Source organism: Petaurus breviceps, unplaced genomic scaffold, assembly GCF_028583685.1.
Source record: "Petaurus breviceps papuanus isolate PSGF00001 unplaced genomic scaffold, PetGlider_PUasm1.0 174, whole genome shotgun sequence".
In the NCBI taxonomy this organism is placed as follows: Eukaryota; Metazoa; Chordata; class Mammalia; order Diprotodontia; family Petauridae; genus Petaurus; species Petaurus breviceps.
In genome coordinates, this window is record NW_027185761.1 from 47,618,456 (window position 1) to 47,643,687 (window position 25,232).

Consider the following 25,232-nt stretch of genomic DNA (forward strand, 5'->3'; position numbering starts at 1 on the left):
TGATCTGACTTTTTGTCAAGTGACTCTGTGTGAAGGAATGTCTGTTTAGATGGCTATTCTGATTTCTGGTGAAAAATCCCCTTCTCAGTTGCTGAGAAATGAAGAAAGAAAACAGTCATTGTTTTGATTGGATCCATACAAAACCAAGGCTTTGCATTCTCATGCTCCCAGTGCAGTGGCAACTGCTGGGTGCTGTTTACAAAGCGCCCAGCTGAATCCCATGGACCTCCAAAATAATGCGGGTGTACAAGGAAGTACCCAAATGGGGAGAGTGAGCACACTGGCTGAGGTTCCATTTTGAAATATTAAAACACTCGTCTTTGCCAAATAGAAAATAACAGCTGGAGGGAGAGAGAGATAGAGACTGAGACAGAAAGAGATAGAAATAGACCTTCAAAGAACTTGTTTCCTCCTTTGTTGGCTGAGTTTGAGATCGATTCTCCTCTTGAATTTTCTGCGTGTCATCTTTTCTCTACCTCATATATAGCATCCACAGCTTAATGGTTCTAAACATCCTTTGAAAATGTAGTAACATACACACACACCTTATTCATTTTATAGTTGTCATCCTAGGATTATGGATAGAGATCTGGAAGGCACTCTAGTGATCACTTAGTTCTGGCCTGTCATTTTACCTATTGGGAAGCTGAGGCACAGGGAAGGGAAGGTTTCTTGTCCAAGGTCATTAAGTTAGTAAATAGCAGAGCAGGGATTCCATGCCGAGCTCCTGAAATAGTCCACAGGGTGGAAGTCTTTGGGTTAGAATTCAGGTTGTTACGCTCTGGAAGTCCCCCACCTGCTATGTTAATGATCTTTGGGGAAGGATTTGTGGGGAGGGGATTGAGAGATGGATCTGAAATGGTTACACATGCTGAGAATCCCTTCCTCAAGGTTGCCCCCTAACCGTGGTATAATTTTTCTTTCTTTCAGCTACATCAACAGCGATAGTTTCCTGTGTGATTGTCACTTGAAGTGGGTGCCACAGTGGTTAATGGGGAGAGGCCTCCAAACCATGGTTGTGGCCACTTGTGCTCACCCAGAGTCCCTGAAGGGCCAGAGCATTTTCTCTGTGCCACCAGAGAGTTTTGTGTGTGGTAAGATCTTGGTGGCTTGTTCAACTTCTGAGGTCACGCTTAAGGTCTGGGATGCCAGGGAGAACTTGTCATTCATTCCTGGAGTGATTTGTGGGATTGCAGCAAACCCCGGGCCACGGTTAGAAATTTGTTGCTGGATGTGCTCTATTTCCCACTGAAACCACATTAGGATTTATGGTGTCCTTATTACATGGTCTTTAAGGGGGTGTGATTCACTAGCAGGAAGGAGATCTTGGTTATAGGAAGTGACTTAGGAACTTGCTAGTGTGGTTGGGTGTGAGGACTTGGCCCCTGTAGAATCTGTATCATGTGGTCCAAAGGTCTTAGGGGGCACTTCTCTAACCCCCATGGACCAGAAGTTAAATACAGGAAGATGATATCTCAGGAGAATGCATCTCCAAATACATAGAAATATATAAACACCGTATTTCTATATTCCCAAGCTCTCGTTGTTGCCTGGTACAGTCTTACAGATTGAGCTTTGGTTGACTGAAATTTGCATTTGTAGCTTTAAATTTTTTTTTTCCTGATTCTGGTTTTTGGAATGTAGCTTTTGCTCTCCTTTCTTCCCGGGGAGGCTCTAGCCAAGTATGGTTGCAGATGAGCGTAGAGAATCCTGAACAGCTGAAAACACACAGACACACACACGCCTGCTTTTAAACTAGTATGATAAAGCCTTGTGGCCAGAAAACTTTATTGAAAAGAGGAGCTGAATTTTTAATTGCTCCTCTTGCTTTAAATAGGATATTGTTGATGGCCCCAGCCCCAAGGCAGCCCACAGAGGGGGCACTTGGTTCAGATGACTACCTTTGACCAGGGCCAATTTCTCTGAGATGGTAGTCCTTTTTGGGTGGGTGGGGGCCTCTAGGGAAATTCCCCTTCTGCATTTGCCTCAGGTTCCCTCCTCACCCCCCACCAAAGCTGCTACCACAGTCTGAGACCCGGTCTCTCCTCTGAATCGGTGCCCTAAAGGCCATCCCTAGGCAGGCATGGTTTGGGCCTCTTTGTCTTTACAAAGGCAATCATTTTGATCCAAAGGCTTCAGCCAAAGAAAGGCTTGGTTCACGGTGATTCTAGTCATGTCTTGAACATTGTTAGCAGAAAAAGAGATGAGTTTTTCCTCATTTTTGTCCAATATGGGGACACATAGCAAACACTGCCCCTCCTGCTCAGTTATTTCTCAACAAAGGGAATTACCTCAAATCAGAGTTTATCAAGTAATTAGTTATTGCATTCTGCACATTGGAACAGCTTCCAGCATGCAACTTGGAGAGGATAGAGAGAACCAGGCTAAACACACACACATACATGGCCAGATTTGTTTGTAAGGGCTCCACAGTCACTGTGGCAACCACAGAGGGGACATCTGGCCCAGGTGACCACCTTTGTTGCTCTCCTTTGCTACAGAGGCTGGGCTCTTTAGAACGCAAACAGGTGAAAATTGGTGGTACTTCTTATTACTTTATCAACAGAATTCATTCTTAGTGTGGTGGACTAGTTTGAAATCAGGTGGGGAGGGTGCTGTGGCACAGTGGATAATGCTCTGGGTTGGAATGCAAGAGAGTTGGGTTATAGGCTCAGCTCTGCTTCCCATTATCCTTATCTTCCTGCATGAAGCCTTCCTGGGTGGTCCTCTCCTTCATCAAATTACATTAATTGTTTGAGTCCGTAGGTACAGTGTGTGCTTGGGAGAATGTAAGGGTAGAGGCATTTAGGTTCTAGAATCCACAGCTAGAATGTAGGATGGGAACCTTGGGCGAGTCATTCAGTGTTTAGTTTCCTCAAATATAACAGGAAGAGGTGGGGCCTCCGGGGGCCCCACAGATGCTGTCACGTTCTGATTATTCTGAGTTCAGGACTAGTTGGTGATAGCCCCACTGTCCTGTCCTGGTAACCTGGCATAATGCAGTCTATTCTGGGCCCCCCATTTTTAGTAAGCTGGGAGAGGACGGTTACTGGGATGGTGAAGGACCTGGAGTCTGTGTCCTTTGATTATCATTTGAAGGAGCCAAGACTTGGAGCAGTGTGATGCCTAACTTCAGAGGGAAACTAGATGTAGCATCATGGAATGCTAAACTTATTTCCAGAAAAGGACATTATGGGCCATTCTTCTCATTTGACAAATGAGGATTCTGAGTTTCATAAAGGAAAGGTGATTTGCTCAAGGTTGAGAAGGCCATTAGAGACAAAGCCAAGATGGAAATCCAGGACTTGGGACCCTCCATCCCAAACTCTTTTCATTATACTTCTTTCATTGCTTCCCTCTAGGGCTAAACCAGAAGCAACGGGTAGATGTGACCAGGAGGGAAAACTGAGGCCTGATAAGCAGTAAAACTTGTTAATACTTAGAACTATGCAGAAGTAGGGAGAGGAGGATGACTCAGGATGAGCAGAAGCTGTATGGATGGCTGCTTGTCGGGGGGTTTGGGGAATCTGCCCGGGGTGTGTCATTTGGCTTCTTCTTGTCTTTGTTCATTTACAATGGTCGAGTTGGTCACCATGTGATCATTGGTGACGCTGAGTGACCACAGACCATGCTGTCTCTTGGCAGATGATTTTCCAAAACCCCAGATCATCACTCAGCCGGAGACAACCATGGCAGTAGCGGGCAAGGACATCCGCTTCACATGCTCGGCTGCAAGCAGCAGCAGCTCACCAATGACTTTTGCCTGGAAGAAGGACAATGAGGTTCTCCCCAATGCTGACATCGAGAACTTTGCCCATGTCCGGGCGCAGGGAGGGGAGGTGATGGAGTACACCACCATCCTGCATCTCCGCCAGGTCACCTTTCACCACGAGGGACGGTACCAGTGTGTGATCACTAACCACTTTGGCTCTACCTATTCTCACAAGGCCCGGCTCACGGTGAATGGTGAGGAGATAGGGCTTCTGATTCTGCCTTCACACTCACCCCACCTCTTGGGGCCTCAGGGAAGGGAGAGGGTGTCAGGCACTTGGTGGGCCAAGAAGGGGTCAGTGGACCTGGGTTCACATCTCGTTTCTGCCACTTATTACCAAGTGTGTTAGGACTAGTTACACAATTTGTCTGACTCTCCATGTCCTCATCTGTAAAATGGAATGAGATGAGATGGCCTCTGGTGGTCCCTTGCAGGTCTCAATCTATGATCCTGTGACCTACTGAGCACTGAAGAATTCCTTCATGGAAAGCCCTCCATGCCATCACAGGAACCAACCTAGTTTTAATGAAAACTGCCAAATTCATTTATCACCAGTTGACTGAGGGAATCTTCATGATTTGTAGGGATTCGTTTTGCCTTGATCCCTGTTGGAGATGGCCTTTCCCTTAATCAGAAACATCTTCCTCCTCCCATTTCTCTCATACTTGAGATGCCAAGCAGACATGTGTAGAACAGGAGGGCTTGCTTATCTCCAGAGTCTTCTGCAATAATTTCCCTTTTCCTTGGAACCCTGGTCCAGAGATAGAACCAGCTCAGGAAATCAGGCATTTGATAAAGCCTCTCATGGTATTCTTGTGAGGAGACATGGCATTAGTTGGTTGGCTGTAGGGGCTGGCACACAGTAGACGTTTCATAAATGTTTACTGAATGAACTGAAGTTCAGTAGTCAGACCCAGTGAGGAGTCAGGTCTTGATGGTTTGACCTCTGCTAGTGAAGGTATTGAGTGTAGCACTTACCCTCCCAGGGTCTGCACTTGGGACGTTTTTTTATCAATGACTTGAGTAAATGTTAAGAGAATAGTGGTGGGAATGTAGGTGACATCTTGGATGACAGGATTCAGAAAGATCTGGACAGGCCATGACATAAAGATGAATTTAATTAGTTTGATAAAGGCTATCTTGTAGTTGCAGAAAAAAAAAATCCCTCATATGCTCAGTATGTGAAGCATGGTTATAGACAGTTGAAATAATTTAAAAAATATACTTTATCTGCCCTGGGAGGGGTGGGTTGTGGGGGGAGAGAAGTATTGACTGTTTTCTTGTATTTTTATTTATGTTGTTCAATATTTTCCAGTTCCTCTGTAGTATAAACTGCCCCTAAGTTTGATGCCTCTGATCTAGTTGGACCCTCATTTTACAGATGAGGAAGCTGGGGTCAGAGAGGTTGTGACCCACCTGTTGTCACATAAGTAATTAGTGGCACAGATTGGGTGTCTTGAGATCTTCCAATTTCAAATCACTTAATCTCTGCCTGCCTCATTTTCCCCATTTGTAAAATGGGAATGTACAATAGTAAATACTCCCCAGGGCTGTTGTGAAGATCAGATGAGAAAACATCTGTAACACTCAGAGCCTTGCATATAGTGAACACTTCACAAGTGTGTTTCTTCCCCCTTCCCTATGCCAGGGATCACAGCACTGAATTGTCCTGGAGGGATACTGAGCAAAGACGGGATCAGAACCTGATTTGGGGGAAATCTGAAGGAATGAGGGTGGGGAGGGAACATAGCCCCCAGTAGGGATGGCCTCTCCACAGAAGAGGATCTTGGGTTTTCCAGCCCTGGGCCCAGGCAGCATCAGGGTCTGCAGCAGGGAAAGGTGGAGTGGGCCACTAGGTAGTCACATTGCTAGAATATCTTGAAGATTAGGCAGGTAAGCTTAGATTACACAATTAGGAGAATTGGTAGGATCTTTTTATTATTTTTAAAAACATGAAGAGTAATGAAATTTTGTTCTAAAAAGGAGTTTTCTGGAGCTTTGGTAACATCTCCAGCATGACCAAAATGTGTGTCTGCTTTGCAGTGTTGCCCTCCTTCACTAAAATGCCTCATGACATTGCCATCCGAACGGGCACCACCGCACGCCTGGAATGTGCTGCCAGTGGACACCCCAACCCTCAGATTGCCTGGCAGAAGGATGGTGGCACAGACTTCCCAGCTGCCCGGGAGCGTCGCATGCTCGTCATGCCAGACGATGTTGTCTTTTTCATCACTGATGTGAAGATCGATGACATGGGAGTTTATAGTTGCACAGCCCAGAATTCAGCTGGCTCTGTGTCAGCCAATGCCACCCTCACAGTCTTAGGCAAGGCTCTACACGTGTGTGTGTGTCTATGGGGAGGGACAGGCAGGATAGGATGGTACCATGTGTAAAGAGTACTGACTGTAATCAAGAGGTCCTGGGTTCAGATCCCCTTAGATGCTCACCACCTTTGTGAGTCAGCCACTCTGCCTGTTTCGTGTTCTGTAAAGTGGGGGGAGGGTCTATTTATTAGCCTCTGTGATGTCTTACAGCTCTAGAGCCATGGTCCTATAAATGTTAACATCCTTGAATTAGGATAAATAAGTTAGTTATGACTGTAAGTGCCTTCCTTGGCTGACCAGGGTCTAGCTAATTTGTAAAATCTCTGTTGTTTTAGAAACTCCATCCTTAATGATTCCCTTAGAAGATCGTGTAGCAGCTGTGGGAGAAACAGTGGCTCTTCAGTGCAAAGCTCGTGGAAGCCCTTCACCCCGCATCACTTGGCTGAAGGGTAAGCAGCCTGTGAACATCACTGACCGCCACCACTTCACGCCTGGAAACCAGCTGCTGATCATCCAGAGCGTGGTGCCAGAGGACGCCGGCAGGTACACATGTGAGATGTCCAACCCCCTGGGGACCGAGCGAGCCCACAGCCAGGTGAGCGTCTTGCCTACGCCGGGCTGCAGGAAAGATGGGACGACTGTGGGCATCTTCACCATCGCAGTGGTGTGCAGCATCGTGCTGACTTCACTTGTCTGGGTCTGCATCATCTACCAAACCAGAAAGAAGAGTGAAGAATACAGCGTGACCAACACAGGTCAGTTTGCTTGGTCTTTCAGAATGTTTCCTGGTAGTGTCCTGCCACCATGCATGGTCTTTGTAGCCTCAGCTTCTGCCATGGCTTGGGAAATGAGAACTCAAGCCTGTTAACACTTTTTGAAGTAAGACTAAGCAAGGATCAAGTGCTTAACATTCGTATGTGAATTTTGGGTCCTTGTTTGGTATAATGCTATGCACAAGCAGCTTTCCAGAAGAATGCTACTGTGAACCGCTTTTAAGGTTCTGATTACACAGTATAGTGTACACTCTATTTATTCCATAATAAATCAAAGCAAAACATACACAGAAAATCAAGGTTCAGCATTTACAATATTACAAGTTATCACAGAAAATCACAATATAGTATTCACAACAGCTTATCATTAAAATGGCCAGTTTTCCCCAAAGTGGTCACACTATTTAGAACAAAGAACAATCATCTCAAATTACAATAGTCAAAAGTCTTCCACTCATGGTGCACACTAAATTAACTCAATCAGTCACTTATTCACCAATCAGTTACTAAGTATCATTAATCATTAAGTACAATCATTAGAAAATACAAAAACCCTCCACCCCTAGGTCGCTAGTAAACTACAATTTCATCACTACTTAGTACCCACGGAGAGGTCTTTTCTTCATCTTGACTTGGGGTAGGTTTTCAGATTCCCTGGATCCCCTTCCATGGTCCCAGATTCTACCTGTATTCACTAGACTGTCACCTGGGTTCAGTAGCAGATAGCCGTCAATTCCTTGTCCAGCTCTCTGGGTAGGTCCTGCTCCACACTGAAGTTCACAGGGTCCAGTCCATCTCAAATCCTTCACAATTTCTGCTCCTGGGAATCCAAGGCTCAACCAAGTCACAAACAGACAAAGTCCCTGCATCCTGGTCATGCTTCCTCAGTCTTCTGCAGCACGTTAAAAAAATCAGAATCGCCTTATCCAGCCAGGGGTTAGGGGACTCCTGGGCTCCTCTTCAGAAGAAGCTCCATCACAAGTTCTCAGGACATTCTGGCTCAGTTCTCCATTCTCTCTTCTGTAGCTGCTCTGCCTCCAGATTCTTGTCCCAAGAAATTCTGCCTGTGTCTCTCTGGGGCTTTCCTTATATACACACAGCATTAGCTTCCTGTTACGTCAGGAACAGGAGACAGGGTTCATGCCTTCTGTTTCCCCAACAGAGGCTTGATCAGTTACTAAGTGCTAAGTACCTGCTCACTTGCCAATACAAAGGGGTCAGGTTACATGACTGTTACACTTGGCTGGCCTCCAGCCCTTTTTTGCCCCTTTCCTCTTTGTTGCTCATCTTTTCAGAAAGTGCAGCCTGAGTCAACTAGAGGAGTTGTTTACAGTAGTAATTGGGATTTCTAGTTTGTGATTTTCTGTTCTCCTTCCAGATGAAACCATTGTACCACCTGATGTCCCAAGTTACCTGTCTTCTCAGGGGACGCTCTCAGATAGACAAGAAGCGGTGGTCAGGACCGAGGGGGGCCATCAGGCCAATGGACACATAGAAAGTAATGGTACGGCCTCTTCTCTCTGACCCCGTCTTCCTGGGCTGTGTGGTTCTTCAGGGGGTGCTGTGGATGAGTGGCCTGATAGGTGATACAACATATTGTTATCAGTAATTTCCAAGTAGCATCAGAAATGATGTCTTAAAACTTGACCTTGAAAGAGCCAGACATAGGTGGTTTGGTCAGCACCTTTTATCTCAAGGGAGTTTTCTTAGTACTAGAGTCTAGGGCTTTCTGATTGGCTTGGCAGTCTAACTTGCACACATAACACATTTGGGCAGATGCAATAAGCACTTATTAAATGCCTACTGTATACCAGATATGGGATTACAAATCAAAAGTGAAGATAATTACTGCTGTCAAGGAGGTTACATTCTCCTGTGGCAGGTATACATGCTATAAATTGATATGTGCTCTGTAAGAATTTTGAAGGGGAATGCTAACTTGGAGTCAGGAATGGTATTTTACAGAAGGTCGTCCTTGAATGTATCTATCTAGGGGCTCCAGGAAACAGAGGGCACTCCAGGCATGGGGGATAGTGTATTCAAAGGCACAGATGTAGGAGACAATAGTTTCTTGGAAGAGCCCGTAGGCCTCTTGGGCTGAAACCATTTCATGTATGCAAGGAATGTTGTATAATTTCTAGACCAGCATTTAAGTCAGACACTTGACTGTATTGGTGTCCTTAGGATGGTAGTATCTGAAGGTAAGACTTCTCTAAGTCTTAATGGAGAGTTGGGAAAAGCTGTTAGACAGAGGTCAGGAATAACACGATTTTCCCAGTTGAATTCGGAACTTAAATCTCTTGATTCTGTCTCCTATTTATTCCCACAATTCTAACTGCTGAGATGTTTCCTTAATATAGACGTATTCCTATCCTTTTTTCATCTTCTCCATTCCTTCACTTTGAGTTCCCCTCCTCATCTTGAGAACCATTCCTTTAACAAATATTAAAAAGGGAACTAGTTAACTGTCCAAATAGTACAATGTTCCATACCCATAGTTCCCTTTTCCATTTTATTCCATTCATTTTCAAAAACCATGAGGACCTGAACACTTGCTTTCTATGGTTTTCTTACTTAACTTTGCGTGTTTACTTTTCTTTACCCTCAAATTGCCTATTCCGAAGTCTTTCGTATTTGCTTTTTATTCTCCATTTGCAGTCATCATACCTATTTGGATGTCTCATTTAATGAAGCATATAAAGGATTGTGCCACTGATACTGTTGGTTCTTGAATCGCAGGTGTTTGTCAGAGAGATGTGGGACTGAATCCAGATGTTGACATTCATGGGCCTGCCTATAGGCAGCCAAAACCATGTACTAGACATAATAAAGAAGTATGGAAAACAGCCGATGGAGTATTTGGTCCAGATAAAACAGGTAGAAGATAATATTCCTGATAGAGAAACCATGAAAAATGCGGGCCTCTGTGTGCTATGAATAATGTGAGAGGCAGTAGTTGGGTAGTGGAATATCTCCCTCACCAGATTGCAAGCTCACTGAAGGAGGGTCTGTCCTTTGCTTCTTTGTGTATTAGCCACAGTGCCCGGCACAGAGTGGGCCCTTGATGGGTGTTACTGTGTTGTCCTGCCTTGGACACACGCTGCTGGTCAAGTCACTTAACTCTGTCAGTCCTCCATTTAGCTCCTTAGCACTTAATTACTACAATATCTATCGGCTGTAGTCATTGAAATTGGTGGAGGGAGTTCCCGCAACCCAGAGTATGAGGGAAGTTCCTTAAATTAATGAAATTGCAAATTCTTTGAAGTAGTACACTAGGTGCATTCTGCTCAGTGTACCTGAATGACTGGAACACAGTTTCTGCTTTTGGGGGGTTAAAGTGACTCGCCCAAGGTCACACGGCTAGTTTTTGTGTTGTGTCTGAGGCCAGATTTGAACTTGGGTCCTCCTGACTCCAGGTCCAGTGCTCTATTCACTGCGCCACCTAGCCGCCCCAAGGAACACCGTTTCTAAGAAAAGCAGGGTAGTGTAGTGGAAAACCTGAATCCAAGTCTCACCTTTGACTTAGTGGCTCTATGAGCCAGGACAAATGACTCAACCTCTTGGTACTGTCTCATCCAGGAGTTGCCTTTACTCATATAGAATTTCCCAATCTAGTCTGTATCCCAGTCTCTTCTTAAGTAAGGGACCAGGATCCAAACTCGGGATTTTTTTCCAACATGTTCTACATGTTCTTCAGTGTGGTTTCAGCACCCAGACTTCTTTAGTGTGGAAGAGAAATTTGTAGTTACTTCAGATGGAATCCTTACCTAGCACAGGATGACCATGGTGGGTTAGAAACAAGCTGTTCTTTTCCTTTATCTATGTGGACTCCAATGGATTTGGTCCCCACCATTTTTGGTTGCATTCATGGGGTAAATTTCAAGGCAGTGCCAAATGGTTTCTTAACAAGGATGTTTAAAAAAATAACACTTTTCTCCCTGGGGCAATGTGACAAGTCTTCTCTCTTCTCTAGAATATGGCACACCAGCTGTATGCAGTGACTTCAGTGATAATGCCACCAGTTATTCCAAGGACAAAGACTCCTATCCTTTGCATAATACACCCCCAAGTCCACAGGGTAGCCAAGAACCCAGTAAGAGTGAACAGGAAAATGCCCTGCTGCGTTGGACAGTCTTGCCCCAGAGCAATGGTGCTCTTGCTGGCTCCCACCCAGAGGGCAGTGGGCACTCTCCCTACCCCAGCAATCATGACAGAATGCTGGGATCCAGTGTCCAGAAGCCATCACCTCGTGACCACAATGGTAGGCATTTTGCTTTTTCTCTCTTATCCACTGGTCTCCTTGAAGAAGGGGATCAATCATATTCCATCCCCTGGAAATTGTGATGATTTGCCAGGTGTTGGGGGTACTCTCATAGCTGGGATGGGAACACAATGTATGATGGTGATATCTTTTTTTTCTCTGTAGGAGGCTCTTTAAACGATTTAGGAAAATCTTCCGAGTCTGAATCTGTTGTCTTACACCCTTTGTCTTTGGGGACGAGAGGGGTGGCACTCATGGGAGATTCTGGTACCTCCTCCAGCTTCCCAGAACTCACTGGCAGTGAGGCCCAAGCCAAGCCTTCTCTTCCCAATGGACACTTGCCCAAGCCCTGTGACTCCAGCCATGAGCCTGCAGCACTGCGAGGAAGCTTCCACGTACAGAGAAATGTGCCGTTACTTTTTGTACCAAATATCTAGGTCATGGCTACCTCAGCTTGTGAACCCTCATCAGTCTTGCACAGGAAAAGAGAGGCCTGAGACACATCCCTGCATTGTACAGAATTGAAAACTTCCATGGGGAGTGTCAGGAAAGTGGACTTGCGTCTGAAGCACACACATGCAAAAGACTATTATGTACAAAAGGAAGACAAAGTATTTGATACAACTGTACATAAGAGTTTTCATATATATATATATATATTATATATATATAAATATATCTTTTACAGAGGCTATTTTAATCTTTAGTGCATGATGGTTAAAGGAGTGAAATCTTCCAGTTTGGGCAATACTGTTTTCTATACCAGGTTGCTGTTCAAATTTTTTTGGGAAAAATAATCCTGGTGCCTTAATGCATGAATGAAACTTGCATCAATGAAAACCACGTTTGTTTCCAAGTATCGATTGGATTGTTGAGCACCAATCTCCCTTACCTAATATATTGCACATCAGAGGCTAAGATGGAAAGGATACCACTTGAGTAAATGAGCGGGGGGCACAGTCGCTGCCCTGTGACATAAGGGTGAAGTCATTCTGATCAGAAATGGTGTTTTTTTTTGTTTTGTAGAGGCCATTTTTATGTCTGTTTCTAAATACGTTAGCCCATCTGAAAAGCCACCATATACATGGATGGATAAACAAGGCACAGGGTATAAAATAAAGGAGGCAATCACTAGGGACGACAGTTTACAACACACTAGATTACTGAGCCCACCTTTCATTGCGATCCCAAGTGCCCAGATCTATCTTTGGCAAGTAGATCCTTGAGTCATTGGGCTGTCTGGTCTCCAAGTTCACCATAAATAAAACAAATGTGGTGGAAAAGATCAGTATCTTATGATTTCTATATGAATCTATTTTTATTTATATAAAAGCTGCTTTGGTTGGTGTTGGTACCTGTGGATGATTTTTCACTATTTTAATTTTAGTTTTGCTAATATAAGATTGGGCAGCTACGTGGCGCAGTGGATGGTGCTGGGTCTGGAGTCAGGAAGATTCATCTCCCTGAGTTCAAATATGACCTTAGACACTTGCTAGCTGGGTGACCCTGGGCAAGTCACTTAACCCTGTTTGCCTCAGTTTCCTCATCTGTAAAATGAGCTGGAGAAGGAAGTGGCAAACCACTCCAGTATGTCTGCCAAGAAAACCCCAAATGGGGGCACCAAGAGTCGAACATGACTGAACAAGAATATAAGACTGCAAAATATTGGCCCTGGTGAAAAACATTGGGGGGGGGGTAGGAGAGTTTTTTCCTTAGGGGTCTTAACAAAAGGACCCAGTTGCTTACTAGTGAGTGCCCACCTGTGTGTCCACATGGCCTCAGTTGGACCAATATCAGGCCAGGGTGCGGGCCGTAACTTTGCCAGCTACCTGTCTACTGGCTTCTAGCTTCTCTTTGCACTTTTGAGACAGGTGGCTCCCTATGTTGTGAGTGCCAACATGTAACACATTGAATTTCATCAAAACTCCACTAACAATTAAGAACCCTGGAATAAACATAGGTCAAAGCAGGGCATCCATGTTCTGGGTATAACACTTTGCATTGTGCTTTTGAATGCCTGATCACAGTTGCAAAATGTCAGCACATGTGTCACATTAAGAATCTTTGATTTTTATTTTGGGACAGTAAACTGTCTCCTGTTACTTCCACAAAATATGTGAATTTGCTGCTTCTGAGAGGCAATGTGAAAAAGGAAGTATGGCTTTTGTGTACAAAGTTATTTATTTATAGAAAATTTGGTACAATGTTGTACATTGAAAAAACATGTAAAATATTGACGTGTCTAACAAATGGCATTGAAGTGTCTTTTAATAAAGGTTCATTTATAAATATTAATTTTCCTGGGTTGATTCAAGCTTTTCTTCAGGGGAGGGAGGTGGGGCAGGTAATGACTTTTCTTTCTCTTCATAGAGAAAGCAATGTTTCCATGCAGTAGTGATGGAACAGAAATATTCTTCCCGGACAATTTAGACTTTACCTGTGGCTGAAGCTACCAGATAGGAATGAGAAGTTCCAAACCTAATTTAGGAGCCTTTCCCACTTAGAAAGCTGGTCCTTGTTTCCATGACAGATCCAAGTGAGTTTTTACTTTCCATTCAGACACCTTTGTTTCATGTTATTTGCTCTACAGTCCCATGAGATTTGTCTGATTTGATAATTCTAGTCCTTAATTTGAAAAAATTTTCAGTGGTTTGAAAAGTGGTGAGAAGGCCCAGACCCCTGGAGAGACCCAACACTCCCCGAACCCTAGTAGAGCAGAGTTTTATCTACCCCCCAAAAGTCAAAGCTTGGGCCCACATTCCAAAAGCTGGCTGGATACTCAACTTGTAGTTGAAGGAAGCAACTGTGTGTTTATAAGCTAAATCTGAAGGTAATTAAAGCCACAGGCCTGATTGCCAAGCAAGAAGGCCTGCTCTGCACCTGTGGGTCCAAACAAAGCTATAAACTTTCACAATATGAATCAAGCCCCAAACAAATGGACTTTCTTTGCTTCAGCATTCCCAACCGAGGCTGTGTCCTGAGACTCAGGTGGCAGGAAATGAAAGACCTTGTGGGTCATGATTTTGCAGCGAGGGTGAAGGATGGGGCTGAGAATCCCCTTCAAAAAGCTTCTGGTGACATAATTAACTTCTCTTCTTGGCAGAAAGATTTCTATGACTTCACTCAGCTCTGCCTACTCCACGGACAGGACACTCAGAACGCAATTTTATCAAAACTGGATTTCTAGACCATGTAAAGTGTTTGGTTACTACAAGGGTCTAGCTGCTGCTCCCCACAAAGGAGGGGAAGTTTAGTGGGGTGTGGGACATTACGGACACCACATCTTCTTACTTGAATATATCAGTTGGCCTTTGGATAGGATTCATAGGCTTGCTTTGCCAAGTTAAAACAATAAACTGCGTGTTTGGTCATAAGCACCAAGAAAGATGAAACCTCCCAAGCTGATTGCTGCCATTCGAGGGAAAACACCTGCAAATAATCTGAAAAATTGGGGGTGGGGTGGGGAAGGAAGGACATGAAAAGAGTTAGTTTCATTTCTGTGTAAGAGATGACACTAAGCTCTCAAGCACATCACCCACCATGCTTCCTTAATGGACAAGTCCCACTCCACTAAGCAGTGATATTAAGAGGCAAAACCTCCATCTACCTCAGTGTTGGGACGGCACCGGGGATTCCCTTCAGCTGTATCACATGTTGGGCCGCCGTTCAGTACAAACTGCTGACTCAGGTGCCTTGTGTAGAGGGCGGCTCATGCTCATTTCAGACAATAGCCCATTTTCATCCCAGCCCCATCAGCCCAGCTCCCCATGGCAGCCCTCCATCAGCTGAAGGTGTGTGGCCAGGCCAAGAACCGAGTGAGGCTGGACCAGACTGGCCCTGTACAGTCAGTTGGCGTTGACATCTTTTTCTGACTCCGCTTTGCCACTCCTTTGATGACAAAGTGAGATGATTTTCTTTGAGGCAGTAAAACACAACACCTCCTCCCCAACCCCAGAGAACTGGGGTCTCTAGTCAGACTGTCCATGTTCTTTCCTCTCACTTATCAAACTTAAGAGCCGAGGTGTTCTGCTCCCTCCAGAAGAACAGCCCAACCCTGTTCTGCAAGTCAGCCCTGTTCTTTAGCTAATTAACAGATGGGCTAGGAAGTTAACTCCAGAAGGGTCTGCAGTCCCCATCATCACTAAAAATACCTGTTAGTGTCTGGTGGTATATCATTGCATCTGATCCTGTGTCAACCCTGAGGTAAGGGGAAATTGCTAAGAACCAATCGCTGAAGAACCATTTAAACAGGAACATTTTACTTTACTTTGAAGAAAATAGCCAAAGGGCTCTGGGCCAGGCCCCCTCCTCAGCACCTCCAGTTTTTGCCCTGGGAGGCACCTGACCCCAGGGCAATAACTCCTCCAGGTCATCACAGGGCTCCCCTTCTCCCCACCCGCCCATTCTCAACTAAATTCTTTTGGGACACAGTGCCTTTGCTTAAAAAATATGTAGTTCTCTGGGTAGTTCACCAGGTGACTTTAGGCCTAAGGGAACCAGAGGGGAAAAGGTAGAACCTGGTAGGCAGCAGGAATCTATGGAGATGATCTCTATGGTCCTAAAGAATGGCAGGAGAACCAACAGAGTGGCGAGCCAGAGGGTGAGGTCAAGGAGAGGGTTGTCCTCGGGGTCAGATGCTATCATGAAGGAGGAAGGAATGCGGCCTGAGATGTCCCTGAAAATGGCAGCAGAGCACTGGCAACCTGGATCCAGAGGGCAGCTGCAGCCCAATCACAGGGAATCAGGTGGAACTCTATGGTGGCAGCAGGTGCTGCTCACTTGTCTGGGCCCAAATGGAAGGTGGTCGGCTCTGAAGTGAGCTGCTGCTGGGCTCCAACTCCGCCCCCCCCCAGCAGCTTGTGGGGGGGTCCATGGGGAAGGTTGGCAACCTGCAAGTGCCCTCATTTGGGTTGGTGGTAATGATCTCTGCTGCTCTGGGCACCATCAGCAGGCCGACAGATGGAAACATTTTATGGCTTCACTAGATGACAATTGGGTCTATTATAATAATTATAGCTTTAAAGTTGGGATAATTTGTACAAGGCACGTCCCAACCCACTCTCCAAGGAGGCCAGAACTTGTTGTGGAGGAAGCATTGTGGAACTGCCAGGGGCAGGCCTCTGGCTTCTCCTGCATCCATTTGCAGGGTGGCATCCCGCCATGGAGAATGGTGGTGCTTCTTACTGCGAGGGCCTTCCCTCTCAAGACACCTCCCACCTCCTCGGTCAGTGCCTCCAGTATCTCCTGCGGACATAGTTGTTTGCCGTCTGTCCCCCTCCTCTGAAACATCCCTTCATGGCTGAGAAAGGAGGAAAAAACATGAGAAGGTGGGCCTCCTATCTGGAAATCCTCTGGCCTTCTTTCTGAATGTTCAGAATCCATCTGGTCCAGCACTGGATTTGGAGTCTTTACTTTTCCATTAGATTACAAGCTAGTCCATGCTAGCAGTCACATCTTCTGTGTCTCTTGGGGCCCTCCATAGTGCCTAGGACAGTGCTGGCGCCTACATATCAAGGCAGGTCCCTGACAGACATATGAACAACTGACAAAACTGCCCCAGGTGGCGTGTGTGTGTATGTTCACATGTATGCACCATGATGACGCATCTCCTTTCCGAGTCATTAAGGAACAGCTCATGAGATAGCCCCCAGCTATTACCAGCAGTAATGGTTCTGATCACTCACAGTGCTCACTTCAAGTCCACAAAGCTCTTTCAGTTCCTTATCTCATCAGGCAGGTAATCACCATTACCATTGTCCCCTCTTTAGAGATGAGGAAACCGAGATAACTTTGGAGATGCTCCATGACAGGCCAACGTCATCCAGGTAGGAAACAGGAAGAGATGAGACTGGAGCCCTGACCAATCTGCTCTGCCACACTGCCTCTCAATAAGAAAACCACCATGAAATCCTGGCTTCTAAGGACAACATAAAAGTCTGAGGATGTTCCAGGGACCTTGGTGACGAGCTGCTCCTGTGTCCCTGACACTTTCAGGTTTGCAAAATGCTTTACAAACTTTAATGCTGGATCATATACATGAACTAGAAGGACCCGTGGCTTTAAAGCTCATGGTTTACTCACGAGGCCACCGAGGCCCAGAGAGGCCAAGCTGACGTGTCCAGGGCCACAGAGCTAGTAACGGGCAGCCCTGGTATTCATGCAGGCTCTCTGACTCCAAATCCAGGACTCCTACCACTAGTCCCTATACGAGTGTGCCAAGCAGCATTCCTTCCATTCTTGGCTTTTGTGAAAGGTAGATGGAAATCTCTTGGCCTCTCCTGAGAACAGGTAGACATGGCTGTCCAGCTGGAGTGCCGGTGGGTCATTCCCACTTTGGAGAAGGGTGTATCCTGCTGCTTGCTGCCCTTTATGAATACCATCTGAAACTGAAGATTGGTAACAGGAGTCTCCAAGCACTTAACATGGAGGTGATCCCAAAGGTCCCTCTCCTAGAGCAGCCTGAAACATTATCTGGCTTGGATTAACTGAATTATAATTGGAAACATAGCTTAGCAAATTAGTTCACTGAAGACAGAAAAGGCCCAAGAACTCCTTGAGGCCACTCCCTTAATTTTACCGACAAGGACACTGAGGCCCGAGGTTCCAACTGTAAGTGTGGGGCGAAGCTGTGTGCCGAAGGCCTCCCACGTGCCACTGCCACACAGCGGCAGGCTCCGAAACGCTGCTTCCCAACCCTGATCGCCTTCCTTAACATCTGCTTTAGCTTTACCATTCTCCTATTTTGTTGTCTCAAAATACTTTTATGGTATGTTTTTTTGCGCTGATTCTGGCCAAGTCATTTGTTGTTCTTCTATCCAGGTGGGTGAGGAAGAGACTGAGAGGTTACATTTCTGGGTTTGAGTTTAGGAGACTGGGGAGACAAATTAAAAAGAAGAGAATGCCGCCGTCAGGACTCTGCCTCTTGGCTCTGACCGGGAGAGAGTCTGCACAGGGACCTTGGGAGGAACACTTCCTGCCACTTCCTGCTAACCAGCCACCTGGCGAGGAGATGACAAGCTCCAGGACTATCAGTCCTGTTGATATGCAAACTGCCTACATGGAAATGAGCTATTTTATGGGGTTTTTCTGCTAGAAAGGGCTTATTCTTTCCAAACTCAGCTGGCCACTATCTGGTTCTCCCTCTTTAGAGCAGCCCTGGCTATACACCAGAGAGAGAAGAGAGTCCCTTTCACATCAGCTTCCAGCAGATGATGGCCCTCTTCCTCCCCTCGGGCTTCTGGGCGCTGGGGCTGCGACAGTCACATTGCCCCTCTGAGGCTCAGAGATCATCCTGTCTTGGCTCCCTTGAAGCACTTGGCAGCTCAGTTTTCTCAGAAAACATGTTTTCAGTAAGCAGGAAGACTGCTTATCGAGTTAGAATTTGACTATCAATATGCATAGTTTTATCACACAAACAAACGGGGCAATAAAATTCATCTGTTTATGACTGGTTATAATCCAAAGACCTACAGAGACAGGGGCCTATGTGTGTGTTCAGATCATGTGCTGGGTAGTCCAATGTAATTCAGTAAACATTCATTAAGCATGTTCTGTATGCAAAGCAGCGAGTTAGGGTCTGTGGGGAAGACTCAAAGTTCGTTTAAGATCAAGTCCTTGCCCTTAAGAAGTTTGAGTCAGTCAGGCACGGGCTTATTAAGCACATGGCAGGCACCATGCTAAGCCCTGGGAATGGAAAGAAAGGCAGAGGAGAGTCCTTCCCCTCGAAGAGCTCACAGTCCAACGGGGGAAAGAGCACGCAAACCAAAGACGGACACACAAGCCGTAAAGAGGAAACAGGAAATGACGAGAGAGCCTGGGAAAGGCTCCCCTGGAAGGCAGGACTTAAAGGAAGACAGGGAGGCCAGCAGTCTGAGTGGAGGAGGGAGGGCATTCCGGGAATGGGGGATGGACAGATGGAGGGTCTTGTCAGAGTAGGAGCAAGGATGCTGGTGTCACTGGGTCTACGTCCAGGCTCGTAAGGGGCTGTGACTAATAGACAAATCTCTATAATATAAAAGAGGAAAAGGCCATTAAGGTGAAATCACGAAGCTCTCTGAGATCCAAAGAGGAAGGAGAATTACTGATGAGGCAGATGTGGAAAGGCTCTAAAGAAGAAGGAGCCTAGGGTTGGGCCTTAAAGAGTGGGTGGGAGAGAGGAAGAAGGGAAGGCATTTCAGTTCTAGGCTCCTATGTGAGCAGCTGCGTGGAGGTGGGACAGGAAGGACATGCATAAAAGGAAGGGAACACGCTGGAGCAAGAGTACAAGGAAGGGAGCAGAAGAGATAAGACAGGAATGGGGGGTGCAGCTGAGGGCCTGCAATGGCCTCGCTGATCCCACCTGCTATGGGAAGCCTTTCTCAGCCCCCTCCCTTTATAGTTCGTCCAGCTTGCTTTATGTTTGTTTGCTTGTGGTCTCCTCCATTGGACTGCAAGCTCCTGGAGGGCAGTGGCTGTCTTCTGCCTTGGTGTATTCCTGGAGTTCAGGACAGTGCCTGCACACAGTAGGTGCTTCCTACATGTGCAGGAGTTGGATCTCTTACCAAAGCTACCGAGGATTTTTAGTCCAAGGTGTGGAACAACTGGCTCCACTCACACTGCAGATTATCCTGCCCCAGGACTGGAGAGTGTAAGTGGAAAGATCTACGAGGAGTCTGTTCTAACAGGTCAAACTGGTGGAAATGAAGAAAGTGGCAGGAAAATGAAATGGGAGAGAAAGTTGAAGATTTCAAGCACGTCACAGAGACGGAGTCAACAAAACATGGTAAATACTCGGATACTAGAGGTTAGGGGCCAAAGAGAATGCTCAAGTTTTCAAAATGGGGGCATGGATGAATGGTGATGTCCTGAGAAGTAGTGGATGTTCTGGCTCAGCTGCAGGCAGTGGTGGGCGTGCATCTAGAACTCTAAAAACTGATCCAGAAGCCCCTTCACTTCACTCCACGTTCACACTAACTGAACCCCTGTGATTTATAAGACAACATGCTGGGGGCACAAAGACACAGATAACATAGTCCCTGCTCTTAGGGAGCCCATGTCCCAGTGCAGGAATAAAACGTGCACGGAGTCGAATTCCAAGTAATTAGAAGAGAAAAAACTACAGGCAATGGAAGGATCAGGGAAGCTTTCCCAGAGAAAGGGGCACCTGAAACAAGCCTTGAAGGAAGTTAAAGACCACTAAAAGAGGACCCAGGGAGGCATTAGCCAAGTGAGAATCTAGAGAGGCAGGAGAGAAATACCAAGGTTAGGGAGTCCTTCATAGCACATGGGCTGCGATGCAGACTGGCTGAAAGGAAATTATATGAAATAAAGTGAGAAAGGCTGGAGCCAGATTGGGAAGGGCCTTCAACACCAGGCCAAGGCAAGTAACACAGTCAGGTGTGTGCCAAGGAAAGGTGAAGAGGAGGTGATTACACGACAGTCTAGGGGAGAGGTGACAGGTGGTCACGAGAATAAAGAAGAAGGGACAGACAGATGAAAGAGGTATTATGAGGGTAGAGTCAACGTAACTTGGCAACTGGCTGGATCTCGGGGCTGAGGAAGACAGGGAGTGTGGACACAGATCATTCTAAAGTTGAGAAGCAGGAGGCCTGGAAGGATGATTGTGCTTTCAACAGAAAACAGGAAGTATAAGGGGAAGAGAGAGGGAAGAAGGAACTGGAAAGGAGAAAGGGAGGTACAGGGGGGAGAGGGAGGAAAAGAGAACTAGCTAGCCCTGAGTATCACATGCATCACAAACCATAATCCTACTAGGTAAAGCCAACATCAGTCTCAACTTTGCCAAGTAAACAAAATCCAAACGTGGGAAAAGGATGAGAATGTTGCCAAGAGAGAGATGGGAAATTACAGCAGGTAGCAGGAAAGAATGTACACTCAATGTTTACAACAGCCATATTCCCAGCAGGCATCCTTACCCAGAGATCCCTTGTGTCTTCCAGACCTCAAGCAGGGCAGACAGAACATTTCCACTGGCAGTGTTAGAACCCGCCTGCATTTCAAAAAAACAAAAAAAAACCCACCCAAGTTCAATGCTTTAGAAATCTTCTTCACAACAGAGTTTACACCAATGAAGTCAAACATGAGTAAGGAGAGTGCTTCCTTGGTGGTCCAAGAAGCCACCATACTAGGCAGGCATGCACGTGTGTGTACATAGACAACCCACAGACACAGACACACATGGCACTGCTTGCATTTGACTCCTCTAGCATAGGAAGTTACCAGTTGGAAAATACTTGATAAGAAAATATTAAATAGGTAAGCAAACATCTTAAGGAAATCTCAGGATGTCTGGAGCAAGGAATATTTTCAGAAAGGAAGAAAGGTATTGTATTGAATAGGCTGAAATACATTTCATTGACAATGTACTCAGCTCATAAAAAATAACTTACTGACTTTAAATACTTTTATTTAAAAATTTCAAAATACTGTAATTAAGGGGAAAGGCCCACTATGAGATTATATCCATTTGTAATGAATAACTTTTAAAGTAATTTTCAATAGAATAAAGGGTTCAAAGGGTTCTTATACATGTATTAGTCATAAGAACAAAGCTTCCTTATTTTACAGATGAGGCAACTGAGGCTGAGAGGGGGTAAAGGATTTTTCCCAGGCCACATGGCAAACCACGGCACCTCCCAGGTAGGAGGTCTTTGCCTGGTTAAAAAAATACATATTGGTCTGCATTTCTCTTTCAACAGGCAAGAGACAATGATGAGGGCCCAGTTAGTCAATTGACAAGCATTTGATGAAGTTCTACTATGTGCTAAACATGGTGTTAGGCACTGGAGATACAAACATACACAAGTAATTCTCACTCTCACAGAGCTTGCAGGCTGGTGGGGAAGGCAATGTGTACATGAATGATAAGTACACATGGAATAAATACAAACACCAGGCCGCTAGGTAAGGAGGGCACTAGCTGGGGGGGATCAGGAAAGGCATTGGTGTCATGTGGCTCCTGGTAGATAGAAAAGGTCACATCATAAACGGATTAGAGGAGCCCAGAAGACAAGGCCTTTCGGGTCTGTGGACAGGGAAAGAGTTCATGACAAAACTAGTGAGAGAGAATCACACAGGACAAAATGGCGATTACCTAAAAATGAAAAAAAAAAATGTACAAACAAATCTAATGTAGTAAGAACTAGAAGGAAACAGGCAAGTGGAAAAAAAAGTTTAGCAGCAAGTCTCTTGGATAAAGGTCTCTTATCCAAGATGTATAAGGAACTGATTCAAATTTATATGACTAAGCCATTCTCTAAGGGATAAATGGATAAAGGATGTGAACAGGAAGTTTTCAAAGGAAGAAATCCAAGTTATCGACCATGATATGAAAAAATGTTCTAAATCATTCATCCTCAGAGAAATGAAAATTAAATCACCTTTGAAGTTCTACCTCAGATCTACCAGACTGACAAGATGGGAAACGTGGACAAGGTCAAATGGTGGAGAGGATGTGCTATGTACACTCTGGTGGAGCTGTGAATTAGTCTAACCATTCTGGAAAGCAATTTGGAACTACGCCCCATGTGTTACTTAACTGTGCATGCCCTTTGACCCAGCTAGACCATTACTAGGCCCATTCCCTAAAAGATTTAAGATAGAGGAAAAATACCCACCTGTATAAAAATGTCAGTAATAGCTCTTTTTCTGGGAGTCAAAAATCAGAAACTTAAGTGGGGGGAGGTCCTCCCCTTGGGGAATGGCTAAATAAATTGTGTTAAATAAATGCAATGGAGTATTCTTCCATCATGAAAAATGATGAAATGGACAGCTGCAGAGGAAAATGGGAAAACCTCTATTAACTTCTGCTCGGAGAAGAGAGCAGAAATAGAACCGTGAAAATATCACGATAGAAAAGCAGCTTTGAAAGACTTGAGAACTCTCTATCAACACGGTGATAAAACATAATGAGACACATCATCTACTTCCTAACAGAGCTGATGCGCATCATACAGAAAGAGACATACATTTGGGGATTTATCAATGTGGGAATTTGTTTTGCTGGATAATGGAGGGGTGCACTGAGAGACTGACTGTAGGGGAGGGGTTAGGAAGAGGCACAGATGACATTTTAATAGAAGGTGGTACTTAAGTTGCCTCTTGTAGGAGGAGTAAGGGTTTCTAAGCTTTGCCAGGCATGGGGTAGGGCAGGCAAAGACTAGGGGAAGGCCAATTTGTCTGGCTTTTATATCAGTACTCCAGTGCCCTGTCTCCTGCTTCCAGCCAGGATTATTCATTGATAATCACTACTATAGCAGACTTATCTTGTTTATTATTATCATCATCATAAAAGTTGTCATACTAAGAGTCTGTGCAGGTGTCATTTCAAAATCACATCCTTCTGCCTCTTACCTTTGCCAACATAATTCTTGTCTTGGCCACATCTAGAGGTGTGGTGACTGCTGCTGCGAATCCACCTGAAAGGGAGATACGGTTTACTGATTCCATTCCCCTTCCCTAACCCCTGATTTACCTAACATATTCATTCTTTAATTTTTCAAATTTTCCCTTTTTTCCCCAGCCAAAATAATTTGATGATTTGGGCTCCTCTCAGACATCCTGATTACATGTAAACAATGACAAGACTGGATCTGGGAGCCCAGCTCCAAGACTCCTTCACCAGGAGCTCTCTGTCGGGCCTGTGCACCAGGCTATTTGGTTCCGTAGTGTAACGTGTACAGCAGCATTTGAAAAACTATAAAATACCTTAAGGATGTGTTAGGACGGCCTTCTGGACATAGTGATTTCTTATTTGTAGACATGGGCTAGAATTTTACCTCAGATATTTATTTACTAGCTATGGAACACAAGGCAAATCACTTACACTCCCTAAGCCTCAGTTTCCTTATCTGTAAATCGGTGCTAATAAGAGTACCTGTCTCACAGGTTTTTGAGCATTAAATGAGATAAAATCCATAAAGTACTTTACAAACAAAAATATAATATTAATACCAACTATTATTAACATAAAATATTGTAAATTTTATTTTTAATGATGTTATTTTGGAAGCTACTACACCCTACACCTTTCAATTCATCATGACATCTAGGTGTGATGCTTCTTCTTTTTTTTTTTTTGCTTTTTGGAGGGCAATTGGGGTTAAGTAACTTGCCCAAGGTTACACGGCTAGTGTTTTTGTGTGGGTGTTAACTGTCTGAGGCCGCAACTGAACTCGGGTCCTCCTGACTCCAGGGCTGGCGCTTTACTCACTGCACCATCTAGCCACCCCTAGATGTGATGTTTCTAAGTAGTTTAGAACTTCTGCTCTCCATTTCTTTATCTTCAACCATATTTTATGGTGTACTTCTTGACATCTTCTATACCTCCTTTTACATAGAAATTGCCAAGTATTGTGGTACGAATTGATATCCTTTGGAAGATCTGATGCTGAGGCATGTGGTCCAGAGGAAAGAACAGCAACTCTGAAGTCCAAGAGCCTGGGATGTTACTTCATGACCTTAGACAAGTCACTGAAAAAGGTTCCTCACTATTAAGATATGAGGATTGGCCTCAGATGGCCTCCAAAGCCCCTTCCAGGTCTAACTCTCTGATTCTGTTATTCTGTTAAGTTCTTTGAGGAATTTCCATTTTCTTTCTTCTCTACAACAAATGGTGTTACATGAGCTATGAGTATCTTCATGGTATTCTCTCTGGGAGGCAAGATAACTGGGCATCTCATTAAAGGAGGTTTCTTGCTGCCTTGGGGCCTCTGAGGAAATTGCTAGTCATTGTTCCAGGAACAGAGTGCCAGTAGCCCTCCTGTAGCTGCCACATTCCTATGTCCTCTAGTTTCATTTAGGGAAAGAATGGTCATTTTTGATGTTCTTCATTTCCTACAGTGATGTGCAGAAGTTGTTGTGAACAAGTCATGTGAAAGGGTTTACATGGTAGAAACACTGCGTGACTTGTAGCATCCTCTGATCTCCACTTTTCCACTCCATCACAGTGGCAGCAGCAGGGGTCCACACATGCATGCAAGGCAATGTATGCGTGAGTGTATATGTGTGTATTTATAATATCCATCCATCCACCCATCCGTCCACCTGTCCACCCATGCGTCCATCCATCCATCCATCCATCCATCCATCCATCCATCCATCCATCC

At 45.1% G+C, this 25,232-nt stretch overlaps 2 protein-coding genes across 4 annotated transcripts in view; one reads left to right on the plus strand and one right to left on the minus strand.

Annotated features, from left to right (window-relative positions):
• LRIG1 (leucine rich repeats and immunoglobulin like domains 1) overlaps positions 1-13,425 on the plus strand; it is a 132,467-nt gene extending 119,042 nt beyond the window's left edge. Inside the window, exons 12-19 of the mRNA XM_069084163.1 lie at positions 931-1,094; positions 3,646-3,966; positions 5,816-6,097; positions 6,432-6,851; positions 8,248-8,373; positions 9,609-9,746; positions 10,843-11,130; positions 11,296-13,425. Coding sequence (XP_068940264.1) covers positions 931-1,094; positions 3,646-3,966; positions 5,816-6,097; positions 6,432-6,851; positions 8,248-8,373; positions 9,609-9,746; positions 10,843-11,130; positions 11,296-11,567 — 2,011 coding nt within the window. The 3' untranslated portion in view covers positions 11,568-13,425. The remainder of the gene's footprint in view (positions 1-930; positions 1,095-3,645; positions 3,967-5,815; positions 6,098-6,431; positions 6,852-8,247; positions 8,374-9,608; positions 9,747-10,842; positions 11,131-11,295) is intronic.
• Positions 13,293-25,232, minus strand: part of SLC25A26 (solute carrier family 25 member 26) — a 163,208-nt gene continuing 151,268 nt past the window's right edge. For 2 of the 3 annotated variants that reach the window (XM_069084165.1, XM_069084164.1), the window contains 3 exons: positions 23,479-23,543; positions 21,042-21,115; positions 13,293-14,570 (listed from right to left, as the gene is read on the minus strand). In XM_069084165.1, coding sequence (XP_068940266.1) covers positions 14,474-14,570; positions 21,042-21,115; positions 23,479-23,543 — 236 coding nt within the window. In that variant the 3' untranslated portion in view covers positions 13,293-14,473. Of the gene's footprint in view, positions 14,571-15,372; positions 18,002-21,041; positions 21,116-23,478; positions 23,544-25,232 lie in introns of those variants that run through there. The other variant, XM_069084166.1, reaches the window with a different exon arrangement.